This window comes from Microcebus murinus, chromosome 25, assembly GCF_040939455.1.
Source record: "Microcebus murinus isolate Inina chromosome 25, M.murinus_Inina_mat1.0, whole genome shotgun sequence".
NCBI lineage: Eukaryota > Metazoa > Chordata > Mammalia > Primates > Cheirogaleidae > Microcebus > Microcebus murinus.
This window is the reverse complement of record NC_134128.1, coordinates 22902481-22925071: the sequence shown is the minus strand read 5'-3', so window position 1 is coordinate 22925071 and position 22591 is coordinate 22902481. Positions and strand designations below refer to the sequence as shown.

The 22591-nt window shown below is 42.1% G+C and overlaps 1 protein-coding gene across 1 annotated transcript in view; it reads right to left on the bottom strand.

The window, feature by feature from the left end:
• Nucleotides 1-1836: 1836 nt before the first annotated feature.
• GDI2 (GDP dissociation inhibitor 2) overlaps nt 1837-22591 on the bottom strand; it is a 31968-nt gene continuing 11213 nt past the window's right edge. The window contains exons 3-11 of the mRNA XM_012741223.3: nt 20614-20713; nt 18485-18619; nt 12538-12736; nt 10852-10983; nt 9516-9615; nt 5172-5343; nt 3157-3301; nt 2878-2932; nt 1837-2788 (exon numbers count right to left, since the gene is read on the bottom strand). Of these exons, the coding sequence (XP_012596677.2) occupies nt 2642-2788; nt 2878-2932; nt 3157-3301; nt 5172-5343; nt 9516-9615; nt 10852-10983; nt 12538-12736; nt 18485-18619; nt 20614-20713 (1185 nt within the window). The 3' untranslated portion in view covers nt 1837-2641. The remainder of the gene's footprint in view (nt 2789-2877; nt 2933-3156; nt 3302-5171; nt 5344-9515; nt 9616-10851; nt 10984-12537; nt 12737-18484; nt 18620-20613; nt 20714-22591) is intronic.

The window sequence follows — 22591 nt, the reverse complement described above, 5'->3', positions numbered from 1 at the left end:
CAAAGAGCTCAAATCAACAAGAAGAAAACCATATTAAAAAGGGGGCAGGCCGTGGTGGCTCACGCCTCTAATCCTAAGCACTATGGGAGGCCGAGGCAGGAGAATCATTTAAGCTCAGGAGTTCAAGATCACCCTGAGCAAGAGTGAGACTCTGTCTCCACTAAAAATTGAAAGAAATTAGCTGGACAACTAAACATATATAGAAAAAATTAGCCAGGCATGGTAGCGCATGCCTGTAGTCCCAGCTAACTCAGGAGGCTGAGGCAGGAGGATAGCTTGAGCCCAGGAGTTTGAGGTTGCTGTGAGCTAAGCTGATGCCTCGGCACTCTAGCCCGGGCAACGGAGTGAGACACACTCAAAAAAAAAAAAAGGGGGGGGGGGCAAAAGACATGAACAGAAGTTTTTCAAAAGAAGATAGACAAATGGTCAATAAACATGAAGAAATGCACATTACTAATCATCAGAGAAATGCAAATTAAAACCACAATGAGATACCACCTTACTCCTTCAGAATGGCCATTAAAAAGTACCAAAACAATAGATGCTGGCATGGATGCAGAGAGAAAGGAACGCTTATACAGTGTTAGTGGGACTGCAAATTATTAAATAGCACAGCCTATATAGAAAACAGTACAGATTCCTCAAAAAATAAATGTAGACCTACCCATTGACTCCAGCAATCCCACTGCTGGGCATAGGAAAAGGAGTCATTTTATCAAAAAGACACCTGTACCCAAATGTTTATTGCTGCACAATTCATAATCGCAAAGACGTGAATCAACTCAAGTGCCCATAGATTCATGAGTGGATTGATAAAATGTGGCCTGTGTATACCACATAAAAAGAAATGAACATAATGTCTTTTTCAACAACTTGGATGGAACTGGAGATTAATTATCTCATGAATAAAAAAATAAACACCACATGTTCTCACTAATAAGTGGAAGCTAAACAATGGGCACACAGGCACAGAGATACGTAACCATCATTAGAAATCGCGAAACGGGGAAAAGACCTGTCAGGTACAATGAACACAATTCGGGTGACCGCACACAGCCCTGACTTAAGCATTATAAAAGCTAGCCTTGTGGCCGGGCGCAGTGGCTCACGCCTGTAATCCTAGCACTCTGGGAGGCTGAGGCGGGCGGACTGCTCAAGGTCAGGAGTTCAAAACCAGCCTGAGCAAGAGTGAGACCCTGTCTCTACTATAAATAGAAAGAAATCAATTGGCCAACTTATATATATAGAAAAAAATTAGCCGTGCATGGTTGCGCATGCCTGTAGTCCCAGCTACTCGGGAGGCTGAAGCAGGAGGATCGCCTGAGCCCAGGAGTTGGAGGTTGCTGTGAGCTAAGCTGACACCACAGCACTCACTCTAGCCTGGGCAACAAAGCAAGACTGTCTCAAAAAAAAAAGCTATCCTTGTAACAAAAACATTCATACCCACTCAATATTTTGGAATAAATAAATTACATGGAAACTATTAAAGCATTCATTCTACCTGATGGAATTTATGCACTCTTCTAATTGCTGCTATAAGCAGAATTATTAAAGGCAGTAACTTGTATCTGTGTAGTAAAGAATAGTTGTTCTAAACCACTACTAGGATTTTCAAAGAGTCTAGCAATTACATGGTTGTGAAGAATGAAATTTGAGGTCTACTCACAGGGAAGCCGGAAAGCAGGGGCTGCTACACTCCGTCCAGACCTGGAGCCAGTCACGCGCGGGTGCCTGAGCACACCTGCGCACTCCCACGCCTGGCATCGCCTTGGCTCTGCTGAAGGAAACTCGCGGCGGCATGGCCGCTACAATCAGGACACGACAGACCGCATGGAGCGCTGTTTTCCAGCATCTGGCTTTATTTTGCAGTACAGAAATCATGTGGAGCCACTGTGAGACAGGAGCAGGGCTCTGTCAGGTCAATACTGCATCGCAGCCTGGTCCTCGGAAGAAGCCACGCCTGGGATACAGGAGACGCGTCTGCGCTTTACCTGCCTTGCCATGGGTCCCTCCCCATCCTCGCACCAATTTTATTAGGTTAAAACACCACATACTGGCTTCCTCTAATTGACTCCCCAAGTCTGGAGTTTGGGTAAGATTTTATGCCCATATAACACAAGTTGTGGCTGCGCTATTTGGGCCCTGCCATAATACTCGACATAACACAAAATGTCAAGTTATAGGGAAAACCCACGGATGCCATCCGAGCCGTGGAATACTCAATTCGGAATCTCCTTAATGCCGAGAGGACAGATGGCACACTAATTATACAGGTCCAGCTCTTGAGAGCAGCAGCAAATAACTGCAAAGGCTACACTGATTAAAAGATACAAATACTGTCTCAAATTTGCTGTATCTGTATCACAATGTTCGTTTAAAACTGATCCCTCACTATAAAAAAAAGCCAGTTTGGTTAAATAGAACAGAATGTGGTAACCTGCCAATTCTGAATTGCCACTCCATGAAAACAAAAGTTAATACATGATATTAGAAAGATGAAGGGGACGAATGTTCACTGGCACAGTGCTCCTCAACCTCTCTGTTTTGATTACAAAAGCAGGCCTTACAATATTGATTTCATATAATGCATTATTTGCCAAATTGTAAATGTGTCCTAATGAGACAGTGACATGTACTGCTGTTAGTCTTCCCCATAGATGTCATTTTTCTTGCGCTTCATTTCCTCAAAGTCAAACTCTGATCCTGTCATCCTCTTATAGATGTCTTTAATGTCATCGCAAGTTGTCTCAAAGTGAGTTGTAGCATCATATGCGCGGGAAATAAAGATCTGGAAATAGAAATTACAAAGACTTAAAACTATTCAAAGGTGGCACCCAAGAAAGCCTGATCATATCCTTTTCATGTTTCCACACTCACCTGGCTTTCTGTTCCCAAATCTGTTGGTACGAGGAGGTCACTGATGCTAACAAACCTGGACAGGAGACAGAATTCAGTCAGCAGGTGAGCTGGCCTCTTGCGACCACCACGCTGCCCGAGTTTCCAAGCCCGAAGGACACGACCGGCGGAGACGAGACACTGTACGGTCCCCGCACGGCAGCCCGTGGCTGCCTGCGTCTCACCCTCACCCCAGCATAGAGCCAAAAATCAAAGGCCTCAGCGTGGGCTTCAGCTATCAGAAAGGCACACAACACTCACTTCTGTTCGATTGGTTCTAGGAGCTCCAGAGCCGGTCTGATTTCCTTCTCGGGCTCCTTGGTTTCCACAGTCGTGCTAACGATGGCGATGTACTTGCCTTGTGCCGCCACGTTGTGCGCAGAAGAGATCATGCAGACGTAGATGTCTAGGAGCAAACAGCATCAGATCACTGCCTAACGCTGATCAATCCAGGACTCGGCCCACACAGGGTTCACCATGTCAGCGTGAGGTGTGCATTAAAGTCACTCGGAATAGATATGATCTAAGCTTAAGCTCTAAGTGCAGGCAGACAGACTTGTATGTAAATTACACAAATATTCAACAACAGGAATTTCTTTTAACCTGTTAGAGATTCAGGGTTCATGTAGCAGTGAACTGCTGAATTTTGGAATGAGATCTCTTCCCAGCTGTGTCATAGCTAACTGGAAAACAATATTAACTACTCCTGACCTTGCATTTGGAAAAGTTTTGAATAGCGAAGAAATGATTTATTCAGTAATGATGTCCTCATATATCCATTAAAGTAATATAAAATTGCAGGATCCACATAAATGATTCGGGCATGACAGACTGAGACTTGTCTGTGAACCACACTTCTGAGTGACTCTCTAACTTCCAGTGCAGAAAACCATGGGGTTCCCTCTGTTCTTTTTAGTTCTAACAGACCTGGGACCTGCTTGGGAACCCTTGAAAGATTAAGTCCAAGTCCCTTTGTTCTACTGGTAATCTTTTATGATTTGATTTCTTCTATGGAAAAAAATGATAACACAGATAAGTAGCTCTTACTTGTGCCATTAAAACCTGATGACCCCTTTTAAGTTGAATAGTTGAAAGGAAGATGGGAACATCTAGTGGTTGAAAACAACTTGTTAGGCCAGGCACAGTGGCTCATGCCTGTAATCCTAGCACACTGGGAGGCCAAGGCGGGCGGATCGCTCAAGGTCAGAAGTTTGAAACTAGCCTGAGCAAGAAGTGAGACCCCGTCTCTACTAAAAATAGAAAGAAATTAATTGGCCAACTAAAATATACAGAAAAGTTAGCCAGGCATGGTGGTGCATGCCTGTAGTCCCAGCTACTCGGGAGTTTGAGGCAGGAGGATCGCTTGAGCCCAGGAGTTGCTGTGAGCTAGGCTGATGCCAGGGCAACAGAGTGAGACTCTGCCTCAATAAAAAAAAAAAAAAAAAAAAGGCTGGACGTGGTGGCTCACACCTATAATCCTAGCACTCTGGGAGGCCGAGGGGGGTGGACTGCTCGAGGTCAGGAGTTCAAAACCAGCCTGAGCAACATCGAGACCCCGTCTCTACTATAAATAGAAATTAATTGGACAACTAATATATATAGAAAAAATTAGCCAGGCATGGTGGCGCATGCCTGTAGTCCCAGCTACTCGGGAAGCTGAGGAAGGAGGATTGCTTGAGCCCAGGAATTTGAGGTTGCTGTGAATGAGGCTGACGCCATGGCACTCACTCTAGCCTGGGCAACAAAGCAAGACTGTCTCAAAAAAAAAAAAGAGAAACAACTTGTTAAAGCAAATAAATTAGGAATTACAATTTCAGAGCCACATCCTGATCTTCATCACAGAATTGAAAGCTGTTTTCTGCCACACTGCTGGACTCAAATGTAAGTATTGAGTTTACAAATAATGACGGAGAAGCAGCTGTGGCATCACCTCAAACAGAGTGGAGTCTGTTCGACTCCTACACTAACCCACCACAGGCACCTACGCGCTGGAGCTGGGAGACTCAGCACTCGCCTCGTCCAGTCCGTCCACCCCACTCAGGTGAGAAAACTCATCCAGGTGACAGACTCGAGTCCGGAGCGGGCCTCCCACTCTCATCTGTCACCTCCACACGTGCTACGGGGCAACAGGAGCTAACAAGATCGCATTTTGTTTCCTCTATCTACACTGAAGTCTCTTCACCGTATTACAGCATATAAAATTCAGAATTTGGGAGAGAACACAAAGCAAATCATATCTTAGAAAATTCTACAAACATCTGCTCCTCAAAACTCACCTGACTTTCGATTGACTTGGTTCTGTGGAATAATGATCTGGCAGGAGTTGGCGTCGTTGGTATTCTTGATGGGGTGACTGAGGACGCAGATCACTCTGATCACCTGGCCCACTTTCTCCACCCGGTCTTTCACGTAGCTGGGGTCGCAGATGAGCTGCTTACAGCGAGCAATCTGCCACGAAACATTGAAAACGACGTTACAAAGCTGACTTAAATAAGTGGAAACATCCCGTGTTCAATGATGAAAAGACTTAATATTGTTAGGATGTCAAAAACCCCTGCTAAAATTAACCTTGGTTCTCGAGGGATTGAATTCAGCAACGGCCAAAACAACCCTGAGAAAAGAACAGCAAATACGGGGAACTAGTTCGCTGAGAAGCCACAGCAATCGAGAAACAGCGAGGTGCTGGCCCAAGGACAGACGTGGATAAGAAAAGCAACAGGACAGACAGCCCAGAAATAAACCCTCACTCCCAACGTCAAACGCCAAGACCATTCGATGGGAAAAGAACAGTCTTTTCAACAAATGGTCCTGGGAAAACCAAATCCACATGAGAAAGAACGAAGGTGGGCCTTGCCTAACACCGTGCATAAAAATTAACTCAGAATGGACCAAAGTCCTAAATGCAATGCCCAAAACTATAGAACTTTTAGAAGAAAATAAGACAAAAGCTTCCTGACACTGGATTTGGCACTGATTCCTTAGATATGACACCAAAGACACAGGCAACAAAAGAAAAAAAATGGGCAAAGTAGACTACGTGAAATTTTAAAATTTTGTGCATAGTGGGGCATGGTGGCACATGCCTATACAGTCCCAGCTACTCTGGAATGTGAGGGAGGAGGATCACTTAAAGACCAGGAATTCATGACCAGCCTGGGCAACATAGAGTGACCCGTCTCTACAAAAAATTTAAAAATTAGCCAGGTATAAACGGCACATGCCTATAGTCCCAGCTACTGAGGAGTCTGAGGTGAGAGAATGGCTTGAGCCTAGGAATTTGAGGCTACAGCGAGCTATGACCGTGCCACTACAATCCAGCTGGGTGACGGCAAGACTCTCCCTCTTAAAAAAAAAAAGTTGCAGTAAACTAAGGTTAATTTATTATTGAAGAAAAACAAATCTGGCCGGGCGCGGTGGCTCACGCCTATAATCCTAGCACTCTGGGAGGCCGAGGCGGGCGGATTGCTCAAGGTCAGGAGTTCGAAACCAGCCTGAGCAAGAGCAAGACCCCGTCTCTACTATAAATAGAAAGAAATTAATTGGCCAACTAATATATATATAGAAAAAACTAGCCGGGCATGGTGGCGCATGCCTGTAGTCCCAGCTACTCGGGAGGCTGAGGCAGTAGAATCACTTGAACCCAGGAGTTTGAGGTTGCTGTGAGCTAGGCTGATGCCATGGCACTCATTCTAGCCTGGGCAAAGTGAGACACTGTCTCAAAAAAAAAAAAAACTTAAAAAAAAAAAAAAAAGAAAAACAAATCTTATTTTTACAAATTTAGTGTATCCTGACCTAGCGCAGTGGCTCACACCTCTAATCCTAGCACTCTGGGAGGCCGAGGAGCGAGGATCATTTGAGCCCAGGAGTTCGAGACCAGCCTGAGGTAGATCGAGACCCTGCCTCTACTATAAATAGAAAGAAATTAATTGGCCAATTAAAAATATATACAAAAAATTAGCCGGGCATAGTGGTGCATGCCTGTAGTCCCAGCTACTCGGGAGGCTGAGGCAGGAGGATCGCTTGAGCCCAGGAGTTTGAGGTTGCTGTGAGCTAGGCTGATGCCACCACGGCACTCACTCTAGCCCGGACAACGGAGTGAGACTCTGTCTCAAAAAAATAAAATGAAATAAAGTAAAATAAAAATTCAGTGCATCCTATGTTTACAGTATTTATAAAGTCTACTGTAGTGTACAGTACACAGGCCTTCACATTCACTCACCACTCACTCATCGACTCACCCAGAGCAACTGGTACTCGTATGTCCTACCTCCATTCATGTAAGTGCCCTATAAAAGTTTATTGTTTTTTATCTTTTATACCATAATTTTACTGCAGCTCTTCTATGTTTAGATACACAAACACACTGCATTACAATGGCCTACAGTATGTGATACAGTGACGTGCGCTGCACAGGTTTGCGGCCCAGGAGCAACAGGCTGTACCGAACAGCCTAGCGCACCGCAGGCTGTGCCGTCTGGGTTTGTGTAAGTGGCTCTGTGACGTTCACACAACAAAATCACCTAAGGATGCATTTCTCAGAACACATCCCCATCGATAAGTGACACAAGACTATACTACAGAAGGTGGCTGGGGAGAAATCTTTTGGACCCAGATGATAAAACGGTGCTAATTTTGCTGATATACCTGAGAATTGACATTGACAAAATCTTGTAATGAATATGTGAAACAAAATCTGATTTCTTTTGTGGTTCTTAACTCCTTTTAAAGTAGATTAACCAATCACACTATGACAGAGTCAAGATGAAAGGGGGTATAAAGAAGTTGCCTACAATATCTGCTCGAAGTATAAAGGCCCAATTAAATAACATTTTAGGAGATAAAACACACAGAGCTAACAGCCCCAGCAGGGGGACTCACCACCCCAGGTGTGTTAGGGCACAGGGCTGTCAGTACAGAATGCCTCGGTTCCCACTGCACCCCTGCTATGCATTCCATGTTGCATGCTCTCCTAGACCTCTCTCAATTTGAGCCTCATTTGTAAACTGGAGATAACTGTAAGATACTGGCTATTAGGCTATCAGCCGTCTTTCAGCTTCTATTTATCATTTGCTTGCTGACCGCAGCTAACCGCAGGGCATTATGGGTGCATTATGGGATGCAGAGAAAGAGCGCTGAGACTGGAGGCTCTTGGCCAGGACCTGGAACAGATTAGAGCCAATCGGGCAGGATGAAGTAAGAGGCTGGGGAAAGCATGATCAGCGGGGGGCCCACCAATCACTGTAGAGGGCAGATGTGTGATTAGTGTGTAAACAGCTTAGGTATAAAAGGCTCACTCACACACCATGGGGGTCCCTGCCCGAACAAGAGGCCACAGCGCTGGTGCCCTTGGCTTATACCCTAGCTCCAGCTAGACAATAAAACTCCTTTTAATAATTACAGCCTCAGCCGGGCATGGAGGCTCACGCCTGTAATCCTAGCACTCTGGGAGGCTGAGGCGGGCGGATTGCTAGAGGTCAGGAGTTCGAAACCAGCCTGAGCAAGAGCAAGACCCCGTCTCTACTATAAATAAAAAGAAATCAATTGGCCAACTAATATATATAGAAAAAATTAGCCAGGCATGGTGGCGCATGCCTGTAGTCCCAGCTACTTGGGAGGCTGAGGCAGGAGATGGCTTGAGCCCAGAAGTTTGAGGTTGCTGTGAGCTAGGCTGACACCACGGCACTCACTCTAGCCTGGGCAACAAAGCGAGACTCTGACTCAAAATAATAATAATAATAATAATTACAGCCTCGGTGACTCTGTCTCTCTGTCCCGCAGCCCTGCAGATTCCAGCTCTAACAGTAATATTTGCCACTTAGGATCGCTACAAGGAAAAAACTGAGATAAAAATTTTGCTTCATGTTTTATTATTATTAGGCTCTTTTGCCCTAGGCCAGTCCTGAATTTTTTCTCATTCATTATCCCCTCATGTTGGCTACCAAAATCTGATCTCAAACCCTCATTTCCAGTAAGATCAAAACAAATGAAAATATATACACCCCCCCAGGTTTCTACGTTCCCACACAGCTCAAGGTAAAAGAGATAAAGCTTGGATCTTTAGAATTGAACTGTTGAGGACAGTAACCGCATCAGACGGCAAGAGAATTAAGCAGGATGGTAGAAGGGAAAAGAAGAATTTTTTGCAACGTGTGGTTTGCAGACCAGCAACATCAGCATCACCTGACAGCTTTCGAGAACATGAGACCTCCTCAGACCTACTGAGTCAGAACAGGAACAATAATCTAACACTCATTTATATAATTCATATTTGAGAAACACGGCTCAAAACTCCACCTGTGTGGATGGTCAGGAATAAAACTAAATTTAAATGAAAATGTGGGAGGCAGGCACTAACACAAAGAGAATATTTACCTTTTAGAGCTCATCTGTAATGCATATTTTAGACTTAAAAGAAGCAACAATTGACACGATATAAAGTATTAACATCCACTTTTTTAAATGAAGCAGAACGATGGTAGCTAGTGCTTGCCCACGACGAATACCGACTTATCACAAAGAAATCACAGAGAATCTGGAATCAGCGTTCACACCAAAGTACATAGATAATACAATTTTCTTCCTAAGAACACGTTATTTTTTAAATTGTAAGAGCTACTTACCTCTCCCTCAGATTTTACACCAATCACTTTTCCATTCTGCACAATGATTTCTTCAATTGGTTTATTCAGCATGTAGGTACCTCCATAAATAGCACTTAGCCTAGAAAATTTTTAAATCTCAATTAATAATGTGTAATTGTTTCAACTTAGTAACAATTAAAGGAGACTTCAATTACTAAAGTCTCCTTCCTTAGCTCTTAATGAGTTATAGACAATATAAATTTGCACAATTTCCTTCTAGAAAGATGTTAGTTTAAAAGTGATTAAAGCAAGAATTATAAAACAGAGTCAAAAACATAAATTGATGTCTTAGTCCCCATTATGAATACTGAGTATTCACTAACCAATAATGGGGGAAATAGCTATACTGTCTAATTCTCCTACATATAAATAAAACTATGGACTTAAAACACAATTACCAGAAAACACTGGAGAATACCCAACAACGCAGGCAGAAACTGGAGAGACTTTCAAAAGGAGCCAACTGGGTGAGATCTTTCTGTGTCTCATACACTTTTTCCCAAGGGAACTACCTACTTAGTCCTCACGACACCAGGCAAAGACAGCGTAAGCAGGAAGCCTGCATCTCCCTGATCCGAGGGGTATAGGACAGAATTTAAGGCTGCTAAAGGGCATAAAAATTAGTGGGGGGTACAGCCACAAAAGAAGGAGTCAAATCTATGAGAAAAATCTCTTCAAGTTCCCCAAAAGTACTCATGCATGAGGGAGGATCCAGGAATCCATCAAACAGTAATAGCTAAAGGCTAAAAGCTGAGCAGAGGTTATTGATGCTGGCCAGAAGGAAAACAAGCTTCAACTTTAAAACTGCCACATTAGAGGAACTTGGTTACACCCCAGAAGACCATATCTTAGTATTTAAGCATTTAGCTAGGCTGGGCGCAGTGGCTCACACCTGTAATCCTAGCACTCTGGGAGGCCAAGGCAGGAGGATTATTTAAGCTCAGGAGTTCGAGACTAGCCTGAGCAACAACAAGACCCAATCTATACAGAAAATTAAAAAAGAAAAAATTAGCTGGGTGTGGGGGTGTACACCAGTAGTCCCAGCTACTCGGGAGGCTGGGGCAGGAGGATCACTTGAGCCCAGGAGTTTGAGTTTGCTGTGAGCTAGGCTGACGCCACGCACTCTACCCCAGGCTATAGAGTGAGACCATGTCTCAAAAAAAAAAAAAAAAAACCATCTCATTACTCACAGACATATCTCGTCTCACTATTCAAACTATACCTTGTGTATATACTATATTGTATTCAAACAATATCTGGTGTACATCTTTAGGAAGAATGAGGTTCTAGCTAGTGAGCTAACATAGGCTCTTACCTCGCAAATCCCTGTGGTAGTTCTCCAAGGCCATAGAGTGGATAAAGGTATGGGCTTTTGCCATATCTTGCCAAAGACTCACTGTAAAGTTTAATTCTATTAATGGTTTCACAACATGGTTGATCTAAGTAGCTGGAGAAAAAGAAATGAGTATTAGAAAAGGGTTTTAGTTTTTATTCTTGGTGTTCAGTTTAACAATTTTCTGAAATGACTTCAACTTACTACCTTCATATTTCACATAAAAAGTTCCCACACTAATTTGTAACTAGAACATCTTCTTTCACAGTGTAACACGGCTATACATTGGGTCCTTGGGTATGAAATGTCCGATTTCTTTAAGTTCCAAGTTTGACAGCTGATCTCGCTGGCATTTTACTTGGACACTTCTTGGTTTTTTCCCCTATTATAAAGGTACATCCTCGGTCTTCCAAATGCACATTTTGGCTTCTGATTCTCTTTCACATTTTTCTAAAAGCAATTTTTGTGAAGCCATGGATAAGTCAAAAATTCATGTTATTTTTGAATATGAATTCCATCATGGAACCAATGCAGTGCAGGCAGCTTGAAATATCATCGAAGTGTTTGGGAAGGATGTGGCTAAAGAATGAACATACATCGATAGTTTGAGAAGTTCCTTCTGGTTATTTTTGTTTTGAAAATGAGCCATGCAGGTGACCTGAGACCAAGCTGGATGATGAACTGAAAGCTGTGGTGGAAGCGAATCCATCTCAACCTACGCGTGAATAGGCAGCAAGATTTGACGTTACCATTCCAACAATATTGGACCACTTGAAACAAACAGGCAAGGTAAAGAAGCTGGATTGATGGGTACTGAATGAATTAAACAAGCGTCAGAAGAAAAATCGTGTCAAAGCTTATCTTTCTTTGCTGTCACGACATAGAGGTGAACCGTATTTCGACACTGTATTGTTACGTGTGATGAAAAATAGATTATTTTTAACAACTGCAAGCACTCAGCGCAATGGTTAAAGATGAAGTGCCAAAACACAGTCCAAACACCAAATATTCATCAAAAAAGGCTAACAGGGTCTATTTGGTGGTCCTGTGCTGGTTATTATCCACTACAGCTTCACGAAACCTGGTCATTCGAAGACAGCAGATGTCTACTGCAACCCACTGGACGAAATGATGAGAATGCTTGAGATGAAGCAGCTCAGACTGGTCAACAGAGACAGGCCAATCCTCCTGCAAGACAACGCTCAACCACATGTCGCACAAACTACAGAAGCTGGACTTGGAAACTCTGTCATCCACCATATTCACCAGACCTTGCACCAACTGACTAACACTTCTTCCAGGCTTTTTACCAATGCTTTCAAGAAAAAATATTCAGTTGTCAACAAGCAGTGGAAAACGCCTTTCACAGTTTCATCGCCACTTGCTCTCCAGGCTTCTTCGCTGCTGGCATAAACACGCTACCCTTGAGATGGCAACACTGTGTCGATAGTTTAGGCACATACTTTGATCACCTATACTTTTGATTCAAAATTGGACATTTCATATCTAATTACCTATATTTGTTTGGTTAGAATTTCTTTTTCTTTTTTCTTTTTTTTTTTAGGAAAGATACTAGTTTGGGATGGTTAGAATTTCTACTTGGGAGAGAACTGGGAAATTCAGTGAGTGTTCCAAGAAAAATACAAACCTAAAAACCAAAGTACTTACTCATCAGTTCTGTAAAGTGCAAGAGCATGACCAGTAAAATCTATAACATCTTGGCCCAAGTCAAATTTCTTATACACATCGCGCATCGTGGTCTTCTTAGGATCAATGCCCTCAAAAGTTCTGGTATCTTTTTCATCAAAGTTGGCCACATACACTAGGAATTTCCTGAAGCGGCGTTTTTCAAACAGTCCCATTAAACCTAAAAAACAATTTTTCAGAAAGTACACATTCCCAACAGGACACTGAAGAAAAAAAAGTATGAGAGGTCAGTTTAAACATGCCGTGTCTTCCACTGAGGAACCCAAAGCGCCATTTAAGATACTACAATTTGGACTACACGGCTTTCAGTTTCACAGCACTTTAAAATAAAATGGCATGATGAAAACAAGTCAGTTATAAAGTCTTCAATTTTACCACACAACTATAAGCAATTATAACCAATACTTAGTTGTTTTTTTTTTTTTTTTGAGACAGAGTCTCACTCTGTTGCCAGGGCTAGAGTGCCGTGGCGTCAGCCTAGCTCACAGCAACCTCAGACTCCTAGGCTCAAGCGATCCTCCTGCCTCAGCCTCCTGAGTAGTTGGGACTACGAGCATGCGCCACCAAGCCCCGCTAATTTTTCTATATATTTTTAGTTGTCCAGCTAATCTCTTTCTATGTTTAGTAGAGACAGGGTCTCACTCTTGCTCAGGCTGGTCAAACGATCTCAAACGATCTCAAACGATTTTTGACTGAGCTCAAACGATCCTCCTGCCTCAGCTTCTCAGAGTTCAATTTGATTGGGAAAAAAAAGCACTATCTATGAAATGCAATAAAGTGAGGTACGCCTGTAATGTTTTAATGTTATTTAAAAACAACATTAGAGCAGAATCACTGTGGACCTCCTCGCCCTGGCTCCTGAGGAGTGGAAGCGGTGCCGCAGCCGCCCCCAACACCTCAAACAGCCCAGAGCTCTGCCATGCCAAAGGTGATGCACTGACCACGAAGGTGGTACAGGCCCAGACGAACACATCTCCCCTTGCAACAAGACTGGGACTATACACAAAAGCTGAACCTTTAGTTTAAGATACGAGATTTTGCTCGGCACATTTGAAAGCTATTCCTAAAATCCTACCAAAACATTTCTGAACATATCTGTGATCAACTTTACTCTAGAGGTCAAATATATCTCTCATTGATTTGACTAAAATAATATTTGAATAATCAACGAATATTTATTGGAGCCTTAAGTTTTTATTTGGCCTCATGAATTACAAGCACGAGTATATACAGTTCCTGAAAAAGCCAGTGTAAATTTAGGCTACATTAACAGAAATACATTGTTCCTGAAAAATAACAGTCCCCTTGACATTGAGTAGGCAGAAAACACTTGGATACTGTGTCTGGTCTGGCTGCCATATTATATACAAGACCTTGACAAATTAAGAGAATTTCCAAAGAAGAGTAGCCAAGGGATCTATGTAGCATATAATATGAGAAACGACTAAGGAAACTAAAGTGTTTAGCATGAAAAAAAAAGGAATCAGAAGTTATGTTGTTAAAATAGCTAGAAACCAATATAATTTTATATATTATAAAAACGATCACTTGTATGGTAAACAGTGCGGGTTCTAGAGCCAGACCCGGCTTCACAGCAGCTACCAGCTACACCGCTTGGGCCTTTCCCTCACAGCCTTCCCACGTGTAAAGACAGTAACAGCACCCGCATCTCACAGGGTTGCGGGAGGGACCACACAAACTAAAGTTAGATGTCACATAAAGTACCCGGTACTTTCGTGCCTAGCGCATGAATGCTAAAAAACTATTAGCTGTTGTTAAAATGTTTGTTATTTTTTATTTTTTATATAAAAAAATTAATTTTCTTTAGAATTTAAGAATTACACTATGCTTTTTTTACTTTTTTCACTGTTTCCAGTAATTATTTCTTTGCTATGTTGTTGAAATGTTTAAACAATTTGCTCTTAGACATACTTCTCTTGCACTTCACCAAATCTATACATTTCCCTGTCGCATTCCTTCATTCTTGCCTGCCACTGAAGACCTCAAAATCCGTTCTACTCATAGGAAAACAGTTGCTCCTAAGGTAGCAATTAGGTCAAAATTCATGAAATTGTATTCTAAAGCAGGTGAATTCTACTGCATATAAATTATACCTTGGGGGAGGGGGGCATGGGCAATATATGTAACCTTAACACTCGTACCCCCATAATACACTGAAATAAAAAAAAAATGGGCCGGGCATGGTGGCTCACGCCTATAATCCTACCACTCTGGGAGGCCCAGGCAGGCGGATTGCTCCAGGTCAGGAGTCCGAAACCAGCCTGAGCAAGAGCAAGACCCCATCTCTACTATAAATGGAAAGAAATTAATTGGCGAACTAATATATATATAGAAAAAATTAGCTGGGCATGGTGGCACATGCCTGTAGTCCCAGCTACTCGGGAGGCTGAGGCAGGAGGATTGCTTGAGCCCAGGAGTTTAAGGTTGCTGTGAGCTAGGCTGATGCCACGGCACTCACTCGAGCCTGGGCAACAAAGCCAGACTCTGTCTCAAAAAATAATAATGAAAAAATTAAAAAATAATTATACCTCAATAAACCTAACCTTAAAAATACATATTTGAGCCGGGTGTGGTGACTCAATCCTAGCACTTTGGGAGGCCCAGGTGGGAGGATAGTTTGAGCTCAGGAGTTTGAGACCAGTCTGAACAAGAGTGAGACCCCATCTCTATTATAAATAGAAAGAAATTAGCTGGACAACTAAAAACATACAGAAAAAATTAGCCGGGCATGGTGGCGTATGCCTGTAGTTCCAGCTACTCAGGAGGCTGAGGCAGGAGGATCGCTTGAGCCCAGGAGTTTGAGGTTGCTGTGAGCTAGGCTGATGCCACAGCACTCTACACTCTAGCCTGGCCAACAGACTGAGACTCCGTCTCAACACAAAAATACATATTTGCTTATTTTTCAAAAAGAAACAAAAGAAGCATAAACCAGAAAATGATTCCCATCTGAGCAGAAAGACTGGAGTAGAAAGATTAAGAATGAGACCAAGACTCTATAAATAAGGCCGGGCGCTGTGGCTCACGCCTGTAATCCTAGCTCTTGGGAGGCCGAGGCGGGCGGATTGCTCAAGGTCAGGAGTTCAAAACCAGCCTGAGCAAGAGCGAGACCCCGTCTCTACTATAATTGGCCAACTGATATATATATATAAAAAAAAAAAAATTAGCCGGGCATGGTGGCGCATGCCTGTAGTCCCAGCTACTCGGGAGGCTGAGGCAGGAGGATCGCTTGAGCCCAGGAGTTTGAGGTTGCTGTGAGCTAGGCTGACGCCACGGCACTCACTCTAGCCTGGACAACAAAGTGAGACTCTGTCTCAAAAAAAAAAAAAAAAAAAAAAAAAGACTCTATAAATATACCTGTTGATTTTCAAGCCATGTAAATGTTTTTTTTTTTTTTTTTTTGAGACAGAGTCTTGCTTTATTGCCCAGGCTAGAGAGTGAGTGCCGTGGCGTCAGCCTAGCTTACAGCAACCTCAAACTCCTAGGCTCAAGTGATCTTTCTGCCTCAGCCTCCCAAGTAGCTGGGACTACAGGCATGCGCCACCATGCCCGGCTAATTTTTTCTATATACATTAGTTGGCCAATTAGTTTCTTTCTATTTATAGTAAAGACGGGGGTCTCACTCTTGCTTAAGCTGGTTTTGAACTCCTGACCTCAAGCAATCCGCCCGCCTCGGCCTCCCAGAGTGCTAGGATTACAGGCGTGAGCCACTGTGCCTAGCCTTTTTTTTTTTTTTTTTGAGACAGAGACTCACTTTGTTGCCCAGGCTAGAGTGCTGTGGCATTAGCCTAGCTCACAGCAACCGCAAACTCCTGGACTCAAGCAATCCTTCTGTTTCAGCCTGCCGAGTAGCTGGGACTACAGGCATGCGTCACCATGCCTGGCTAATTTTTTCTATATATTTTTAATTGGCCAATTAATTTCTTTCTGTTTTTAGTAGAGACTGGGTCTCACTCTTGCTCAGGCTGGTTTTGAACTACTGACCTTGAGCGATCCCCTGCCCTCCCCCCCACCGCCTCGGCCTCACAGAGTGCTAGGATTACAAGCATGAGCGACCTCGCCTGGCCATAAATGGTTTTTATATTTGAAAAAATGAAATCAAAAAGGAGAAAAATAACTCTGTGAGGCAGAGGCAGGCAGATTGCTCAAGGTCAGGAATTCAAAACCAGCCTGAGCAAGAGCAAGACCCCATCTCTACTAAAAAAAAAAAAAAAATAGAAAGAACCAACTAAAAATATATATAGAAGAAATAGCCGGGCATGGTGGCGCATGCCTGTAGTCCCAGCTACTCCGGAGGCTGAGGCAGGAGGATCCCTTATGCCCAGGAGTTTGAGGTTGCTGTGAGCCATGGCACTCACTCTAGCCTGAGCATCAAAGTGAAACTCTGTCTCAAAGAAAAAAAAAAGGGGGAAAAATAAAACTGCCAATTTCTGTTAAACAAAGGAGGTAACTGAAGTTTTAATAACACAAGAGCTCCAAGAATAAAAATTTAAAAAAAACGCAAACTTTGTTTAAAAGAATTCTATTTAAACTCTTAAACTGCTATGAAGACACTTTATTTGGATTGAATTTTCAGTCATTTAAAAGATTTCAGATAATTTCAAAGCGAAGATCACACTAATAACTGCTCCAGCTGAATGAGGAACCATTCTTTTCTCTTCCCAACTGTCACTCTCGACCTAGCCACGATTCTGTGTGGTGTTTTTTACCTTCTAGCCATCAAGTCTTTGAACATTTTATACCGAAAATTTTCTCCCCTAATAAATAAATAAATGAATTTAGAGAAAACGCCAAGATAATTCAAACTGGGTTTACGGATGAGAAAACTTTTCAACACTGATGCCAAAATAATGATGAGAAAATTTGTCAGCAGTTTTCCTATTCTCCCAGTCTAAACCTTCCCCTCCTCTCAACTCCGAGAACATCACCATCCACAAGACTCATCTACCTTTTACTTACACAGATGTATCCTTCCTCAAACCACTCTGTACAACTTTAAAACCCCTTGAAGAACGGAAGGTCTTTTCTAAGGGTATTTGCTATTTAAGAGAAGACACCAGAATAGGAAATGTTAACAGGAATCTTTATTGAGGAGAGAAAATAATTTGGGGCAGAGAATGCAATTACTCCAAACTCACTGGGAATTCCTAAAATCAGAGATATTGGGGAATGACAATAGTACCAACAGGGGTCCCTGACCTTTTTGGCAACAGGGACCATTTTCATGGAAGACAATTCTTCCATGGACTGGGGAGAGGGGATGGTTTCAGGATGATTCAAGCGCATCACATTTATCATGCACTTTATTTCTATCATTTCGCTGTAAGATACAATAATTATACAACTTACCATATGTTGAGGACCCCTGAACTAGAAGATGAGCTTCACCAGAACGGAGTACTTCTCTTTTCTTTTTTGACAGATTGGAGCAGAGGGGTCAGCTTAGTAACACAAGGGCTCGGGACCAACACTACCAGGGTTTCAATTCTGACCCTTCTACTTATTACCTATTGGATTGATTGTAGGCCCGAGTTTCCTCACTCATAAATAGAAACGCTATCTCACAGAAGTGTTTTAAAAGTCAAATAAGAAAATGACATCAAGTGCTCAGTACAGAGCCTGAAGAGAGAGGAAACACTCAAGAAAAGCACAGCTATTACAAATTACTATGAAAAGAACTCAGATGCACCAGCAGCAAGCTACATGGTCTATAGATGGTCATTTAAATTTGTAAGGGTAGAGGTGTTCAAACATTTGTTCACTGATGTCTTCCCAACTGCCTAGAACAGTGTCTGGCACATAAATATTTGTGCACTGGATGGATGAATCCCTAAGATTCTTTTCACTATAAAATCTCATTATTTTGAGAAAATGAAATGGAGTTACTTACTAGATGCCAGAGCTTCTGCTTCAGTTGAAGGAACCTTGTAGATTTTTCCACCTTTATAGACAAAGCTCCCTTCAATCACTTTGAAATCCAGATAGCGGGTGACCTCTGTATAAAGCAGCATCTTAACCAGCTGACCTAGAAAAGTCATACAATTCAAACTTTAAGTCTTACTATCATTAAAAAAGCAAAAATAGGCCGGGCGCTGTGGCTCACGCCTGTAATCCTAACTCTTGGGAGGCCGAGGCGGGCGGATTGCTCAAGGTCAGGAGTTCAAAACCAGCCTGAGCAAGAGCGAGACCCCGTCTCTACTATAAATAGAAAGAAATTAATTGGCCAACTGATATATATATAAAAAAATTAGCTGGGCATGGTGGCGCATGCCTGTAGTCCCAGCTACCCGGGAGGCTGAGGCAGGAGGATCACTTGAGCCCAGGAGTTTGAGGTTGCTGTGAGCTAGGCTGACGCCACGGCACTCACTCTAGCCTGGGCAACAAAGCGAGACTCTGTCTCAAAAAAAAAAAAAAAAAGCAAAAATAAAAATACATTCACTAATACTGACAGCTTTCCAAGTTTTTCTCAACATGTTCGATAACTCAGACCAAAAAAGATCTCCAAAACAATATTTTAAATAAGACAACAAGAATGCATACTTATTGCATTGCATACTGAGATGTTTTCTTTCTTTAATGTAACAATTTAAAGGTTAATAAATCTATCAACATCCTTTTGCAAAAGCTATGAAAACTTTATTAGAGGTATGAGGTTTAAAATTACACTACTATTATAAACAGGTTTGTGTTGCTTCACAGTTTCTGCTATAATTTAAAGGGGCCGGGCGCAGTGGCTCACGCCTGTAATCCTAGCACTCTGGGAGGCTGAGGCGGGCGGATTGCTTGAGGTCAGGAGTTCAAAACCAGCCTGAGCAAGAGTGACACCCCGCATCTACTATAAATAGAAAGAAATTAATTGTCCAACTAATATATATAGAAAAAAAAAATTAGCCAGGCATGGTGGCACATGCCTGTAGTCCCAGCTACCCGGGAGGCTGAGGCAGTAGGATTGCTTGAGCCCAGGAGTTTGAGGTTGCTGTGAGCTAGGCTGACACCAAGGCACTCACTCTAGCCTGGGAAACAAAGTGAGACTCTTGTCTCAAAAAGAAAAAAGAAAAATAAAGAAAGGCAACTCCCAAAATTTTCCAGTAATTTGTACTCTTCAATTTCCAACTCAATTTATATTTGTTAAATTGAACATTAACTTCTGATTAAGGCCAGGATTACAACTGGAAATATTTTCTGTCTATAAACCAAAAACCTTTGGCCGGGCCAGGTGGCTCAAGTCTGTAATCCTAGCACCCTGGGAGGCCAAGGTAGGAGGATCACTTGAGGTCAGGAGTCCAAGACCAGCCTGAGCGAGAACAAGACCCCATCTCTACTAAAAATAGAAAACATTAGCTAGGCATGGTGGCTCGTGCCTATAGTCCCAGCTACTATGGAGAGAGACAGTAGGATCATTTGAGCCCAAGAGTTTGAGGTTGCAGTGAGCTATGATGACACCACTGCAATCTAGCTGAGGTGACAGAGAAAGACACTGTCTCAAGAAAAAGAGGGGAAAGGGTAACACATATTTTATGTAACACAAATAGACTTAGAACCAAAAAATTTAGTTTTTCAATATCATCTCAGAAAAAGGTAGTAATATCACATCAATTTAAAAAGATTTAGCTCCTCTAAAATAGTCAAAATTAATATGAAAATATAATTTTAAAAGCCTATAAACTAGTAAAACATTAAAATGACTCTGTTTCTGAAGACTCAATTATCTAAGATTGTCAGGGAAGTATCAAGAGGGAAGTCCATTACAAATGTTTACAATTTTGGTACCTATCGGGCCACATCATAATTTTGTTTATCTAGAACCAATTACTAATAAGTCACAATCTCTTCCCCCCTCCATTTTTAACTTATTAGCTCCAGACATCTAATGGACCATTTGACTCACCATACTGTTGCCATTCAATAAAATCTAGTTCCTCATACCCAGAATATTCTGTCAAAAGTTAGATTTGATGTTCAAACTGGATTCAAACTACCATCACAAATTTATCATAAATTTAAGTTAAAATTCTTTACCATTAGCCATAAGGAACTTGGGAATCAAGTCAACATTCCAGTCTCTTCCTCTCCCCATTGATGCTGGTGGTGTTCCTGGTAATTTAAATCTTTTGTATAACTAAAAGCAAAACAAAAAATACCCACAATGTTACAAAATTTAATTTTTCATTATAATATGCAATTATTTTTGATCCAGTGGTTTCAGTATTAATATAACTACTAAGCACACCAGCCTGGGCAACACAGCAAGACCCCACCTCTACGAAAAATTACCCTGGGGCAGCAGCACATACCTATAGTCCCAGCTACTGGGGAGGCTGAGGCAGGAGGATCACTTGAGCCCAGGAGTGCAAGGATGCAGTAAGCCATAATTGCACCACTGCACTCCAGCCTCGGCAACAGAGCAAAACCGTTTCTCTTTAGCAAAAAAAAAAAAAAAAAAAAAAAAAAAAAACCTAAGCACAACTATGTAAACATGGAAAGTATGAGGGCATTTAATTTTTTAATCAGATAAAATATTTAGCAAAGTTCTCATACATATGTAAATTAAGTATATTACTAACTTGATGAATGTTAAAATAATTACAGGAGTTTTTAATTTTTTTTTTTTTTGAGATAGAGTATCACTCTGTTGCCCAAGCTAGAGTGCCGTGGCATCAGCCTAGCTCACAGCAACCTCAAACTCCTGGGCTCAAGCGATCCTCCTGCCTCAGCCTCCCAAGTAGCTGGGACTACAGGCATGTGACATCGTGCCCAGCTAATATTTTCTATATATTATTAGTTGGCCAATTAATTTCTTTCTATTTTAGTAGAGACAGGGTTTCACTCTTGCTCAGGCTGGTTTCGTACTCCTGACCTTGAGCGATCCTCCCACCTTGGCCTCCCAGAAGCTAGGACTACAGGCCTTTAATTTGTTTTTTAACTATCAGAAAAGCAAGAATACCAAACAAAACTATTCGTTAACAACACACTAGTTCTGCAAAAATCATTTAAACTCATTCTCTCCCGATAAAAAGCTAACAAAGGCTTAATTTTGCTTCTGTAGTTATATAAGGAGTTAAAAATAAATTTTAGATTCTTCAAATCAGAAAAAGCAATTAATTCCAGGCCAGGAGTGGTGGCTCTCGCCTGTAATCCTAGCACTCTGGGAGGCTGAGGGAGGATTGCTCGAGGTCAGGAGTTCAAGACCAGCCTGAGCAAAAGTGAGACCCCACCTCTACTATAATTAGAAAGAAATTAATTGGCCAACTAATATATATATAAAAAAATTTAGCCGGGCATGGTGGCGCATGCCTGTAGTCCCAGCTACTCGGGAGGCTGAGGCAGAAGGATTGCTTGAGCCCAGGAGTTTGAGGTTGCTATGAGCTAGGCTGACACCATGGCACTGTAGCGCAGGCAACAGAGTAAGACTCTGTCTCAAAAAAAAAAATTTGTTCCAGTTCTTTATTGAGATATAACCGATACTTAAAAAACTGCATATTTCATGCATACATACATTTTGATTACTTTGGATATAATCATGTGACATCACCACAAATTACTAATCATCACCTCCAGCAATCTCCTTGTGTAAGGAACACTTAATTTATAATTTACATGAACTAAGAAGCAGCTCAGTTAAAAGAAAGCTTATAAAGAATATTCACTCAATCTCATGAATCCTGTTGCTAAGGTAGAACAGAATATGCAAAGTCGGTAGAAACTTAGTTACTAAAAATTCATGAGTTCCTAAATATAAGCACCAAAAAAAGAAGAAACTTGCTCATCTTTCGAAGACCAGGCAATAAATAAATGTACTAAGTGTGGGAGGCACAGTGCCAGCCTACCAGGACACAGCTTACTGACAGTGCAGAGATCTGGATCAGCACCTGGACCAAGGGGTCGAACTTAGCATCACGAATGGTGGGGTGACCTGACATCACATGCCTCCTAACTGTGATGCAATATGAAGTCCTCAACAATAATGTCTAATAAACTAGTCTCAACTTCCCAAAAA